This window comes from Agelaius tricolor, unplaced genomic scaffold (assembly GCF_023055355.1).
Source record: "Agelaius tricolor isolate 1412-34295 unplaced genomic scaffold, bAgeTri1.0.p SCAF_22, whole genome shotgun sequence".
Classification (NCBI taxonomy): Eukaryota; Metazoa; Chordata; class Aves; order Passeriformes; family Icteridae; genus Agelaius; species Agelaius tricolor.
Window position 1 is genome coordinate 10031427 of NW_027269282.1, and position 15102 is coordinate 10046528.

The 15102-nt window shown below is 44.0% G+C and overlaps 1 protein-coding gene across 5 annotated transcripts in view; it reads left to right on the forward strand.

Moving 5' to 3' along the window:
* Positions 1–922: 922 nt before the first annotated feature.
* TACC2 (transforming acidic coiled-coil containing protein 2) overlaps positions 923–15102 on the forward strand; it is a 57779-nt gene continuing 43599 nt past the window's right edge. For 2 of the 5 annotated variants that reach the window (XM_071446324.1, XM_071446325.1), the window contains exon 1: positions 923–1645. In XM_071446324.1, the coding sequence (XP_071302425.1) occupies positions 1578–1645 (68 nt within the window). In that variant the 5' untranslated portion in view covers positions 923–1577. The remainder of the gene's footprint in view (positions 1646–15102) is intronic. The other 3 variants (XM_071446326.1, XM_071446327.1, XM_071446328.1) reach the window with 2 other exon arrangements.

Consider the following 15102-nt stretch of genomic DNA (forward strand, 5'->3'; position numbering starts at 1 on the left):
TTATAACTTGCTCAGAAGCTTGTGGCTGAACAAAGTGCTGGCTCACAGGCTTTCCCCTATAGTTTAAAAAAAAAGAAGGGAAAAGAAAAATGTAATTTATCTTGATGCTGTTCATAAAACAGAATTAAATTTTAGGCAGCCTCTGGAAATGAAAAGTTCTTAATCTTTGCTAAACAAGAACAATTTATTGTGGGTGCACCCAGAGAATCAGAATGTTATACATGCATTCAGTAGTCATTCTCCTGTCAAGCAAGAAGAAACTGGATTTATTCAAGCAGAGAAAAAAAATTCCAAAACTGTTGAAAGCTTGAGCCTAATGAGGCCTCCACTAGAGCATAAAAGCTGTGCTGTGGTCGGTGCTTGGAAGTCAGCACGTTTTAATATTTTTGTTAAATTTATCTGATCCTTTTGACCCCTCCACCCTGTGATGTATCCAGAATTGTTACATAGCTTCAAGCCATTTGTATCCCTAGAGTTTCATCCCCGATACAGGCGCCAGTGCAACTGATTTTTTATTTTTTTTTCTCCTTTAATGATGTGAAACACATCTTGTATGTGCATCATCTGTTATTTGCCAACAACAGGGATGTGGAGAGCGATGGTGCCCATCCTTTTCAGCATCTTAGAATTCCCAGTGCCCTGGTACCACCTAGATGGCAAAAGGACAAACTGATTTGTAGGGCTTGGAAATCCGTGCTCTTAAAGATCCTCCCCACCTATATGGAGCATCCCTGTCCAGCAAGGGGGTCTGTGATCCCTGTCCACCAAGGGGGTCTGTGCAGGCAGGAGCAGAATGGTTAAAGCGCCCTAGTGTCGGATGGAGCTGCTCCCACTTTGGCTTGTTTACCTTGGCTGCTCATGATATTCTCCCTACGTTCCTCACGGAAGATTCCATTTTTTTTCCCGCAAGAGGGATGAGCTGGTGTGCGAAAGGAGCAGAAAGCAGCCGTTCTGCTCGTTAATGCTCCGTGCCAGGGTCCCGGTGAGCACGGCTGGTCGGGGCTGGGGGGAGATGTGTGCGCGGCGCCCGGCGCACACGGGCATTTGCATTTCAAATCGGCTGAGTCAACACAATGTAATGGTCCTGCCTGCAGGTCCTTAGAGAGCCACAGTAGCTGACAATGTGTGCTTAAAGGGAGGGTCTGCTTTTCTTCGTCTTCTTTTTTTTTTTTTTTATTTTATTTTTTTATTTTTTTTAAGCCGGCTTCCATAGCCAATAGTACCGTTCCAGGCGCCTGCACCGGAGCTGTTTAGCAGATGATTACCCCGTCACGGCGGCCGGGATTTTGTTTTATTTTATAAACACCGTTCATCTGGACAGAAAAAAAAAAAAACAAAAAACCAAAACAAACCCCAAAACCGACCAACAACCCACGGCCAAAACTGGCAACACTTCAGAGAGGAGAAGCTGCCGAAGTGTTCGTGCCTGTGCTGCCACTGATGCGAGCAGCTGTTCCCATCTGCACTGCAGCACCGCAGCCTCCACAGAGCCGGAGCTGCCGGGGCTGCTCGCCGGGGGGATTCCGCAGGAAGCCGGCCTTGCTGTCGCCTAGCCCCGAGCCCAGGGCACGCTGAGGATGGGAGGCTCGCAGTCCCTGCAGCAGGCACAGACAGGTGGCCTGGTCCGGGAGCCGTCTGAGGCCATGTAAGTGCGGGTGCCGTGCAGCGCCCGGGCTGGGCGCTGCCGTGGGGGTGTCTGAGGCCTTTGTTCGGCGGGGTGTGGGAGAGCTCCGTGCCGCTGCCAGGGCACCCCGCTCCCTGTGTGCCTGCCCCTGTGCGTTCTGTCTGTCCGTGTTTCGGCTGCCTGGTCAGTCAAACACAACCAGCATTGCCAGAGAACAAAACCCCAGCCCCTTCCCCGTTCCCGAGCCCACCGCCACCTCGGTGTTTTCGGTTTAAAACGCCCAGCGTGGAGCTCCGTTTCGCTGGGCTTTTTTCAGGGCTTCTCTCTGCACGGATACTGTGTTTCTTCAGCCTCAGCCTTGTCACATCCATCCCTGCCATGGTGTTAGATCCTCTGTGAAGCATAAGCAAGGTGTCCTTAGGTCTCTCCTCGCTGAAGGCCGGCTCGCAAAGATTTGCTGGGGGAGGGAGGAAAAAGGAGACAATTTGTGCTTGTTCAGAGAGAGTTAGCACTTTTCTGGGTGGCTAAATCACGTATAAAAGTGCAGAAATGTGCATGTGCATGCAGGTATAGCAGCATCGTTTCCCATTTGTAAATAGATTTTGTAGTTTATTGGTAGAGGATTTGTCAGTTTACTTAGCCAACAGTCTTTTCTCCTTAACCCTCCACCCCAGGCTGGTAAGCTGGAATGCTAGAGCATGGACCTTACCTCTGAACAGGTTTTAGAAGGACTGCTTTGTGTCCTTTTGTCATTACAGTTATATAAATCACATTTATCTTAACATGTCTGACTACTGTGTCCATTACTGAATATGTATTTTGGTTAAGTTTTAGGTATTTATCCATTAGGGCCTGTCTACAAATGAACCTCATACAGGTCTCTTTAAATTTTTTTTTCAATTTATTGTGTGCTTGTTAAGGTAGCTCTGATTATGGTTGAAACATCATTTGTGTGTTTGAGGTAAGTGCTTCAGAGCCATTGGGGAATGATAGAGCAGTAACTGATAGTTTTGCCTCTGTAATAAGCCTTACAAGTGGGTATCTGCTCCCTGTTGTCATATTCCAGTACATCAGCAGATAGCTTTGCTTGACAGTGTCTTGTTATATTTGTAAGATACAGGCCTAACAGCATTTCTGCATCCTTTGTTCTTTTGATGCGTAGCTTCAGCAATTAACATTTTTCCCCCCTATAGTTCCATCCGACATTCCTATAAAAATCATCTATTTTAATAATATGGTGGAATAAATGGATGCCTCATTGTCTTTAAAGCACTATAAATGACATTTTCATTTGCACACACTGCTGTTGATTATTAACAGCGGTCCAAGGACTGGGCAATAAAAGACATGTTGCTAAAAACAGTGTTCAGGCTTTTTGTCTTCAATTTTCACAGCCTTTTAAGAATGCATTCTGTTGGATGAGCAAGATCAAGGTGTGTGTATATATATACTTATATATATATATAAATGAAGGTATATATATTTGTACCTTTGAGGAGTACTTGAGTAAATTACATTGTCATCTCTCTCAATGACTCCTTTCATATACAAACCTACTCATGTTTTGCATTTAGTCATTCCTGTGGGGTTTCAAGATGATCTTTTAAGGGCTGACATAATCAACAGATGCACTTTTAGCACAGGCATCATTCAGTAACTGTTGATGTCATTGGGAAGAGTTTGTGGAAGGTATTACTAATCTTGTATTAAAAAAATCACCAAGAGGTCGTGCTGCTTTCTTCAACTAAATACTCTTCAAAATGAGATAAGAATGGTGGTGTTTCTCTATCATGGGCCTGTTTTATGAAACAAGAACATCCTTGTAGCATGTCATGGTCATCAGTTCTGGTGGGAGGTTTTAACTTTCTACCCTTATCACTGAAACTTTTACCAGTGCTTTTTAAATGAGGTTGCATTTGGCTTGCTTTGCACACATAAGCAAATTCCTTAATGGCAGTGATGGCTCAGAGGCGGAAACATCTGGCCATGTCCCAGGCAAGTTGGGCAGCTGCCCACGCAGTTCCAGCATCCCCGAAGCCATCACTTCTGCCATCAGCAGAGGCTGATTGCCCTGAGGAGAGCTGCTCCACAAAGGGAGAGCAGGGTTGGCTTTGCCTGCCCTGAGTTCATTAGAGTAGGGGGGTGTCAGTCAGGAATCATTACTGGACTAGAATAGCATCAAAAAAACTACAGAGGCAAATTCCTTAAATAACTGCTGAGTTCCTCCAAAGTATCCTATGATGGACTTCTTGATTAAACACTAGGGAAAGTTGTAGAAATAAATTGGTGTTAGAACCCCTGCTGAAAAGGGGTCTAGGTTAAGATTTTAACTATGATTAAATATGCCCTTTTTGCATGCATATGCCAAATTCCCAATTTTAATGTAAATTTGTTTCAGCCAGGATAAAAGTGTTTGCAATAAACCCACTATTGCTACTGACAGCCCGGGTGTTCTGTTGCTCATTGTGGATTGTTAGCACTCGCTGGCAGCAGACAATTGCCCTTTTATTTAAAGAAAAAAGAAAAGTCAATTTGGAATGATAAAAAAGGGAGAGCCCAAGGGAAGCCCCTGACAATAAAAGTTAACTGCAGATGAAAGTGGGGTGGCTCAGACCTCGCTGCTGACGTTATGAGCTCTGTCATGTGCTTTGCAAATCGCAGCAGGCACCCTGGTGGTCACAGATTGAGCTCAGTCAGGGGCACGTTTCCATCAGATAATAGGAGTGGGCTCTGCTGAAATAAGAGCCGGTGACAGTGAGATGATGCTCAGTGTGCACGGGTCTGTTGGGTGCACACACAGCCGGAGATGGCATCCTTGTGTGCTCTGTCTGACATGCCAGTGCTGCCCTGCTCAGGGTGCGAGCACAAATCAGCTTGCCAAGTGCTGCCACCTTCATCTTCAGTGCTTTTATTTGTAAGAGCAGTGTATTTCTATCTCTTGGCAACGTTTTTAAGTATTAGCAAACTGGAAACGTTGCTAGGGTTTTAAATGCTGGGAGCTCTTAAGCATTTGTCATCCCTGAAATGTATTTTTTTAAGGGGAAAGGGTTTCTTTCTCCTGAGCACAAACCACACCTTGCTTTTCTGGTTGCATTATGGTTGCTGTCCTTGCAGCAACTGGCAGGATTTACATTCAGTGCCCATTTCTTGATCAGCCAAAGGGGTGCTGATGTGTTATTTCCTCCCATCAGGAGCTTTATGTGCTGCGTCTCTAACGTTTGCATCCCTTGCCAATCCAAGAGGAAAATGACTGAAGCCTGGGCCAGCTCCCACTGAAGTTGATAGTGAAATGCCCACTGACTTCAGTGGGAGCTGGAGCAGGCTCCAAGAAAGAAATTGAATGTCACTGATCATTGGTAGCAGGCCAAGATGCTGGTGTCCCAGTGGGTTGTTTTTCAATATTTCTTCTGCTGCGTGGTCTTTTGTCTGTTGGTTACAGGAGAGACTCAGAAAAATTTAAACTGGATTGTCTCAGCCTTCTGCACAGGAGATGTGAGCAGTTTTCTTTGTGTAAGGGTCTGTATACACATGTATTTATAAAAGTTATCGCTCCGTATGTGTAAAAAAACAGCCCTTGCTTGTCTGTCTTCCAAACATGGAAGAATCCATTGTGTGGCTCTTAAAAGTTTGAAAGAAATCAGTCTGGTGAAATATTTGCACAGTACTCTATGCTCATACAGAGGAAAATGGTCCAAATAAATATATATACATGGAAGAGTGGGATATATATATATATAGATAAAATTTAAAAATATTGAAGGAATTTGGATCTTGGGAGGAAGGGAAGCTGATGTTACCGAATTGATATTTAGTCTGAGTTAATCCCTTGACAGACAGTTCTGCCTATTGTCAGCTTATTATGTAGAAACATAAATGTTTTCTTCTTCCCCTTACTGACAGCCTTCAGTGAGCATCCCCCATCAGTAATTAGAGGATGCTCTATCTGCTGGGCTATCTGCTAAACAGGGTGAATTGCTGGAAGCCATGGGGATGTTTTACTTAAGATGTACCAGGAGTAACGAGGAGATTCTTCTGTCAAGCTTCCCTGTCTTTCATTCCAGCCTCCCTTATTTGAGCCCAAAGGATCTCATCTCTGAAGTCAATGACAGCGCTCCCTTTGATATGAGAGGTGGTTACATCAACCACTTCTTCTGTCACTGGAAGTAGGCAGGTCACATTTAGCCTTGAAAATAAAATGAAAAGACCCCAGCCTCCCTCAGCCCTGTGTTAACAAGGCACAGCACACGTCTGGCAAACCCATGTGTGCTCTAAAGCTCTCCATACGGAGTGGGCTGCCCTATGCCACGTGTAATGGAGCTGCTGTCATCTATTATGGATTATGACATGCAGGCAAATTGGAAAATAAAAACTGATGTGAGGTGGTAAAAACATGAATGAAAAGGCATTTCCTGCACATGCATTGTGGCTGTCATTTACCAGCAGAGCTGCTTCCCTGGCTGCAAAAGGCTTTTTTGCTTTTTGCTTGCCTTGACCCAGCACTCAGAGGAACTGATTGTTAGATTTAAATCAAAGATGCTCTTCAGCGCTGTGTGTTTCAAGAGGTAATAGTCTGGGTGCTTTGAATGTTTCTCTAACATGATTACAGCATCCAGAAAAGCAGTTCTGTCTCTTACAAGCACATTTCCTTTGTTTTAAAACCATACACCTATCATTTTTATATTTGCTTATGTCTTATGGGTACTGTTTCCTTATCCACCTCTGATGATTTGTGAGGATTTAGCTATGTACCAAGCTTCTTATGTAGCCCAGGTAAACAGGATTTTGAGTGGCAAGAGGCAGAGTTGTAATTACAGCTAGAAATTCAATGCAGTTTGCATTCTCTTAGAGAAAGTGGGCGGGTTTGCTGTAAGAAGCAAACAAGCAAATGTATTTTTACTTTGGAAAAAGCAAAGAAAGGAAAAGTGTAATTTCTCTCCAGATCCTTAAATGCTCTTAAGCAACCATCTGAATTTAGTAGCAGGCTATGGATATCATGTTTTGTATTCCCATTAGAACCAGTTTAATGGGGAAAAAATTGAATTAGTTTCCTTTTTCCGCTACAGTCTTAAATTTTCTTGTAAGGCAGGTTTTGGCCTGAGAGCCCTCATTGATGGTGACACTAGATAGGACAGTGAGATCCTTCCTTGGCTCTGGAAACCTAATTGGAGTTTGCATGTGAACTGAATTTTGGTTGAAGCAGCTGTGGATGTGTTTGAGACAGACCTCAGGACAACTGTAGAGCTCTGTTCCTTGTTTGTTGCTGCCCTGCAGTATTGTTTGCTATAGCTCCTCTCCCTTTGCTGCAAGGAGTGATTCAGGGGATGAATGGATGCTTGGGAAACCTCTTTGAGAAGAAGAACTGGGGCTGTTGGTTCTGTTGGGGCAAATATGTAAACTTTGAGAAAATCTGTGTCTTTCCATTTTAAGCTTATTTGATTTTGATTAATCGGAATCCTTAGAGTTATGTCCATATTTACACGGTACAGTTTTCCTAAACAAAAGCAGCTTTTTTTGTAGGGCTTAATGTAAACCAGGTTGTATCTGACACAGGGTACAATTACAATCACATGAGCTCCTGCTCCTTCAGAGCTTTGATTTCCTTCAGCATAAAAACCTGCATTTATTGGTCTTGTTAATAACAGCCCATTGCTCTCCTTAGAAATGAGTCCAGCATTGTGCTGGGAAAAGGGTTTGGTTGCTAAAGGAGAGGAAAGATGAGCAAGGAATTCAGATCCCTTTGTTTAAGTTGCCAAGTGCAGGAGCAAAGTGGGAGCCTGGGAAGGGAAGGTTCAGGCTGCTCCTCACCTGGCTGAGCTGAGGGCAGCCCAGCTGGTGAAAGAAATGCCACTGGAGATCAGGGATTTGCTCTTTCCATCACACTGTGGGGCTGAGCTGGTGCTTCCTGAGCTAGGGAAGGGAAGGGAAGGGAAGGGAAGGGAAGGGAAGGGAAGGGAAGGGAAGGGAAGGGAAGGGAAGGGAAGGGAAGGGAAGGGAAGGGAAGGGAAGGGAAGAAGTTTCCCTGAGAGTTGCAGCATCACTGAGTGTGCCCATGGGAGAGGTGAATGAAGGCAGTGGGAAGCCCTCCAGAGCTGCACTGGGCTGGAGCAGCAGCTGGATCTCACCCACCCGAGGCAGGAGATGGAATGAGCAGAGACCAAGCAGAGATTTTGTTGTTGTTGTTAAGAGGTCAAGATATGTGTTTTTTGTTCTTTTTTCCTACTGCTTGCTGGCCACGTGTCTGTCCATGCAGCTGCTTTAGGTGTTGAAATAGAGGAGTAAGGGTCAGAGAGGATCTTGCAGAGTTCTTTAGGGAGGCTGTGCAGGGGCCAAAAAAGGCAGAATATGGAGCAGGTTGAAGGCAGAGGGTCTCTCCTCCTCTGTTTCCTTTTCAGTAAAGGTTCTCCCCGTGTCTCTTCTCCACCCCCGTGTAATCCTTGTCTCCTTTCTGAAAGGAAGGGCCGTCCACAGGCACTGCAGGGGCACAGCCCGTTCCACACCCCCTGTTTTCAGCATCTCCATGCTCCCAGGATTAACCAGACCCCAGGAATGGCGGGTGTCACACATCCACCCGTGCTGTTCTTCCCCTGGTCCTGTTTGGAGCTGCGTGGCAGGGCTGAGAGGTGGCTCTGCAAAGCCACATTGTTGCATTTAAAAGGTGGCTGCAGTAAACAAAGCAATTCCCAACCTGTGGCTCTGGCTCCTGATGAATTATTGATCTGTTTCCCATTGGTGATGCTGTGTAGCAGGAGCACGGGATGCTTCTTCATGGGGGCACAGTTCACATGAAGATGATTCCTGGATTAAAATTTTAGACCTTGGGACTAAAAGAAGAGGAAAGATACCTGCCAGGGGTATTAAATATTTCAGCATCAACCACAGATTGAAACCCCAACCCCTTACCCACTAGGGTGAGCAAAGTGCATCACTGGCTGGGATTATTGTGTATTAACTGGTTATATTTGTTTTAAGCATTTTCCACCTTTGATATTGGGGTAGTCTGCATCTTTCTTAAAAGATTTCTGTGGTTGAATATTCAGCAGCCTCTGGTGATTTAGGGACACATTAGTATATTTGCAGTTGTGATGTCTGAAGAAGAGTGCCTTTAATTAAATTGCTTTTTCCTGTTGTACCTCAGAGAATAAAGCATCTGCCTGAGAAGAGCGTAGGGATTTACAAAACAATTTCAATTCTGAGTCCCGTTTCTGTGGCGTAGATATTTTCATTATTCAGGCTGAAGCCAGTAAAAGAGAAAGCAGGCTGGCCAGAAAGGATGGAGGATTGTTTTATTATTCATTTATATCAGTGGTGTTGAAAAACATACCCTGCCAGATCTCAGGAAAAGCAATAAAAAGGAAAAATGTAACATGATTTAAAGCAATATGGGGAACTTCTTGCTAATCAGTTAGAAAAATGATTTAAGTAGATTGAAGTGCTGCTGTAAGTGTGCCATGTTATATCCCGCAGTCTTTTTTCCTTCAGATGTGGTTTCCCACAGCTTGAGACATTTCTCTAGCATTGCTGTGTGAAAGCAGGAAATGGCTTTTGTTGGGGGAGTGGGAATTTGGCTTCTGCACAAAATGTGCTCAAAATTGCTGAATAAACAAGGAGAAAAAGCAGGAAAAAATAATTCCTTCTTCCCATTTCAGTTATGGTAGGAAGACTGCTTATAAGACAATAGGCTAAAACCCAAAATTCAACATTATTTTTAAGATGCTTATGCCCTTTTAGTTCTCCTCCACTGCAGTTCTAATCCTGTTCTCTAAATATAGCCATCCTGTGAGGAAAAACGGGCCTTTTTATAGCAAGTGATTAATGTTTAAGGTATTCCTAGTTTTCTTTTTGCAATCTATTACAGCAGACACATTTCCAAACTGATCTGTGTGGCTTGGATAACACACAAGGTACTACTTTCCATTGCTGAAGTCCCACATAATGCTCTGAAAGGGGAAGCCTAGCATTTTATTTCTGTTATCTCCCCTATGTTAGAAAAGAAAATGCAGATTCTTGTCTCTGAGCTCAGACACTGAGTTATCCCAGCACTCCAGCTTGGAACCCCCATGACTGGAAGAGCTGAGAAGTGACTCAGTGGCAACAGAGCAGCAGTGTGTGACCATATTCACCCCTTCACAGCAAATCCACCCTGCTGTCCATCACTGACACCTCAGCTGAGATCCTCTGGGGCAGCTTCAGAGGGTTTGACACCCTCTGGGCTCAGGGGGAGGGGAGGCACAGAACTGCTCAAGGCAGGGGATGCCTCTGGCTGCAGGATCACCCTCCTCCTTGTGTCCCAAAATTCAGCCTTGCATCTCTCACCTGATTCTGGCTGCAGGATCACCCTCCTCCTTGTGTCCCAAAATTCAGCCTTGCATCTCTCACCTGATTCTGGCTGCAGGATCACCCTCCTCCTTGTGTCCCAAAATTCAGCCTTGCATCTCTCACCTGCCTCTGGCTGCAGGATCATCCTTCTCCTTGTGTCCCAAAATTCAGCCTTGCATCTCTCACCTGCCTCTGGCTGCAGGGTCACCCTCCTCCTTGTGTCCCAAAATTCAGCCTTGCATCTCTCACCTGCCTCTGGCTGCAGGGTCACCCTCCTGCTTGTGTCCCAAAATTCAGCCTTGCCCCTTTCACCTGGCTCTGGCTACAGGATCACCTTCCTCCTTGTGTCCCAAAATTCAAACTTGTGCCTCTCACCACACATCCTTGTGGGCTGAAAAGGGTCATCTTTGTTGTAATAGTGGTTGTTTTTCTGGGGAGCTGTGCTTTCTGTATGAATATTTAAGCTGAAATAATATTAAAATCTTCCTCTGGAGAGGAGCTGCTGCCCTGCTTTCTGCACACATCCCTGTCAATATGAGCTCTTGTGTCGTTTCGGTGGAATGGGATTTATTTGACATTTTAAGTGAGAATTGGATTCTCATTTTCAGTGAGAATTGCAAAGGATGCTTCTCTGCTGCTTCATAGCTCAGGCCATAAAATGAACACGTGATGTTATCCTGCTCTTGGGTTGAGCAGAAATTCTCTGCTGAGGAAGGAGCTGCAGATGATTTTGTGGAATATTACTCTGAATGCAAAACATGATTTTTGTTTAAAACTTCCAGTTTTGATTGCGTTCTTTTACAAAAAGCTTTTTTTTTTTAAATGGCCCTCACTTTCTCTGTCCTACAGTATTGTTTTTAATTAGTGTTTTAATGCATCAGAAAGACAACAGGATAAAGAATGAAGATACCAAGGAAATGAACCTCATCCCAGTTCATGGATTTCTTCTATAAAATGATTTGAAATTGCTGTGATAAAAGAAGCTGGAGTCATACTTTCCATTGAGCCATATCCTGTTTTAAAGTAAAAATAAAAGAGATCTGGTAACTCAGCAGTGGTGACTGTTATAAAATGAAAATGAAATATTTAACATGATTTAAAGCAGTATGGGGAACTTCTTGCTATAAGGTAGGACTAGAATTATTTTCCAGCATTATTGTTTAAGCTGAAATAATGGTGTGGTGAAATTATGGCTTTGTTTTGATGGTCAGACTTTGCAAGGCAGGAATCTGTAGAATGTGGCAGGAGTGTTGCAGGTGAGTAGCACAAGGTGTGATTGCCTTTTCTGTGCACATATTATATGATATATAGATTCTGTACGTGTGCCATACACACCAGCCAGCAGACTGAAGGATTCCCCTGTAAGGTGATGCACTTTTCTCAGCACTAGAAATCTGAATTTCCACTGACTTCTGGTCAGAGGTCTGGGGCATTGTGCACATCACTGGAGCAGCCCCTCAGAGACCAGTACCCTGTGGTTTTCCTGTGTCCACCTTGCAGGTACCAAACATCATTTTATTACATTCTCAAGGCTTTATCCTCATCCTGTGTGTGCACATCAGTAATAATGTTCCTGTGGGATGATGGTGTCTGTGGGAGCAGGATGTGAGCTGAAGGAAAGCTTGGTGATCTGTTTCCTTCCCAACATCATCTTCTTTTGTGGCTGGTCTCCTCACAGTATGGGTTTGTTGTGAATTTATTCAATCCTAGGATGGGTGATCTTGTCACTTTTCCCTGGAGTAGTGTGAGAGAGGTCCATTAATAGTTAATGGTCAGAGATGTGTCCCTGAGGGAACTGTCCTGCAAATGGACTGTGGTGACACTAAGTGACATGCTGGTACCTCCCCCAGCTCCTGATTTGATACAAGCATCAGATCCAGCTCTGGGAGCATTCCCAGGGGGCAGAGGCAGCAGGACAGATGGCTTTCCATGGTCCATGAAGTGTCACCCATCCAGCAGGCTGGGCTGAGGTTGCAGGCTGTGCTCTGCTCTGGGCCAAGGGTTCTCACAGAATCAGAGTGGCTGGAGTTGGGAGGGACCTCTGGAGATCATCTGCTCCAAACCCCAGAGGGGGCCCTGAATTCTTTTGAGACATCCTATAATTCCAAAGGTATGTTTTATTAGAGAAAGGGAAAACAGTTTGTGAGGTTTATGCCTCTAGAGCATAATAGAAAGTTTGTGAGGTTTATGCCACTCACCACATATATTTGCATTGTTTTCTAAAACCATGTATTCAGCAGATCTGTGGGTGCTAGGTTTGATAGGTAGACTAATTCCAATTTGGTAGACACCAAATATTAATACCTAAAATAACCAGATAATTCCACCATTGCATCTCTGTTTTCTGTGGGTTGCTGTTCAAATTTAATATCAAAATTTAAATCTGTAGGGATGTTTCATATTCAAAACATGAAATAGCTAACAATCATGTTAAAATAAGCTAATTATTGGGGAATGTCATGTTAGCTGGAAGCCATTGAATAGGCAAATATTATGTAAAAATCACAGCATAGAAAGTTGGCACATCTTTGGTATTTTCCCAACCTAGTGCTGGGATTAAGAAAATGACCTTTTGTTGTAGCTGTAGAACATTTCTTGGTCCTCTTGAGTAGGCCCTTGGGTCAGCTAATGGCTGCTGACCTGAAGTGGTAATTTGATCTCCAGGAAAGGAATTACCATTTGGGCTCTCCTGATGTTCTTGAATTATGATGCAGGGCTGTGTTTTTTACAGTCTAAACAAAAAAAAAAAAAAGACTAAAAGACAGTGTATGTCTCTGTATTAGGTTTGTGTAACTGAACCACAAATGATGCCACAAGATGAATTATGACAGATTGCCAGTTATTTAATTTTATATAAACAAAAGGGAAAAGCCCTCAAATATAAAATGTAATGAGCAGTCATTTCCCCCCTCTGGACTCTGCATACATTTACAAGAATCTGTCCATGCTGTTTAAAGGCCCCAGCCTGGCTGGGTAAGGCAGACTTGAACTGAGCTCCCCAAGAGCACTGAACTTGATGAATTTCAAAGGTCCCTTCCAACCCAAACTTGTTTTATGATTCTGTGTATGTGCAGCAGTTCAGAGGCAGAGCTGAGAGCAGGACTGATCTTCATCTGGAGAGATGTATTGCTGGAACATCCTGCCTTGGTGTTCTTTTTGTGTTGTAGCTTACTTGGGTTTGAGGGATTTTTAAGAGAAGATCATTTTAACCATTGAAAATGACACCTGAAAATCTGAAAGAGTTTTATCAGATTTTTACAGTGAATGAGCTTTGACTGAAATGAATGCATATCTCTGTCTGCCTTGTCTCTCTGGCTTTAGAAACTCTGAAGCTTGGAGTTCCTGAGTGTCTTTCCAGATCTATCAGCCTGTGTGGGCCTTGCCACTGCAGTAAAAGTGCCTGCTTAAGTAACACACAACCAGATTGACCTCAGAAGGATGCAGCCACTCCTGCACCCTTGGTTCTGGGCTCATCACTAAACCACACCTGAATTATTCATGCTGCCTTTATGAGGATCATCTCTGAAAATGATCGATGGAGGTGAAACTACAGAACTCATTCCTCCTTTTTATTTCCAGCTCATCTCCCAGTGGGAGATACCCAGAATGAAAGCCAAAATTAATCTTCAATACTAAATTGAACAATCTAAAAAGTTGGTTGTTTTTTTTTTTTCCTTTTCTCTCTGATTGAGTTTCCTCTCATGCTGCATGATAAATTGTTCAGTAAATATTCATGTGAAATTTATACCTTAAATTTATGATGTAACAGCTGCAAATGCTTTGCAGGGCCAGGCCTGATGGAATCTGCTTCCTTCAGGTCCTGCCACAGATGGTGCTTTTGCATTAGCACTGCAGTGTTTGCTCATCTGGGTCCTTCATGCCATGGCCTTGGACTCTGTTTGCCTCAGGTCCCTGCCAGTACCTGGTGCAGGAGCTGAGAGGATCCCCTGGTGCCAGATTCCTTGTTTGGGTCCTGAGGCTCAGGGAATAGGTCTGCAGAGAGCTTTAATGAGGTTTACATTTCCTGGAGGCGATGGATGTACTTGGACAGACATTTTCCCCTTGAGCTGCAGCTCTAGCCAGTTGTAAAGAACATGGGGATCTAAAGATGAGCTGGGAAAAAAAAAGACAAAATACCCATTTCTGTCTCCTCTCCCTCAAGGAGTCCAGCTGTACCTCAGGAAAAGACTGCAGGAGTTACTACCAGCTAAAACTGGTCAGGGAGGAATTGCTCGTCTTCTGAGTCCTCAGTCTCTCTGTACACCTCCAAATGTCACTCACACTACAATCAGAGGGCAATCTGCAAACGTCCAAATAAACCTTTGCAGTCCTTGATTCATTGCATCTCCCTCTGAGCACTCTTGGGTGGCAGTGGAACACAGTTTGGTTTTGTTGTTGTGTGTGTGTTGTAAGATTGCCTGGTTTATTTCCTCCCAATGTGTCCTATTTCTAAATACACCATGAGAATGAAATTGTCATGTCAATAAAATATAGGGGAAAAACAATTGGTGAACAGAGTTTTTTGAGCAGCAGGGAGAAGGTTGAGTTTATGGAGTGCTGGAAGGGCATCAGTGATATTGCTGACAGGTAGGAGAGACCTCAATTAATCCAGGTCACATTCCACTAATTAAGGAAATAAACCATACTTTGCCTAAGTGCAAAGTTTGGAAGAAAATGTGCAAATTGAAATAGAGTCTGTTCACCTTTGTTTTTGTGGAGCAGATCCTCCTGAAGCCAGTCTTCTTGTTAGCTGTGGATCCACAACCCTGCCTGATGGAGAGCAGCTCCTTTGGCTCCATCTCCCTCTCCTCACTCCCAGCACAGGCAGCACTCCTCAGTAATGCAGCTCCAACTCCTGGCTTCAGAAATTCATAATACCACCCCCTATTTCCTCTCCAAATTGTTCATATTGCACATCAATAGATCAGTGCTCCATAAAGTAGTCAGGCATGTTTGTCTTTCTTCCTGAAGCAGGCTATACACTAAATAGAAATTCTATATCGATTTAGCATTAAATGAAGTAACCCTACAAAAGCTGTGGAGCTCCCTTGACACATCCCAGTTCCAGTTTTGCTCCCTTGAGCATCTCCGTAGGAGGTGATGCTCCTGAGCTCAGTCCTCATGTCAAAGTCCTGCTTTTAAATTTCTTTTATATTCTCTTT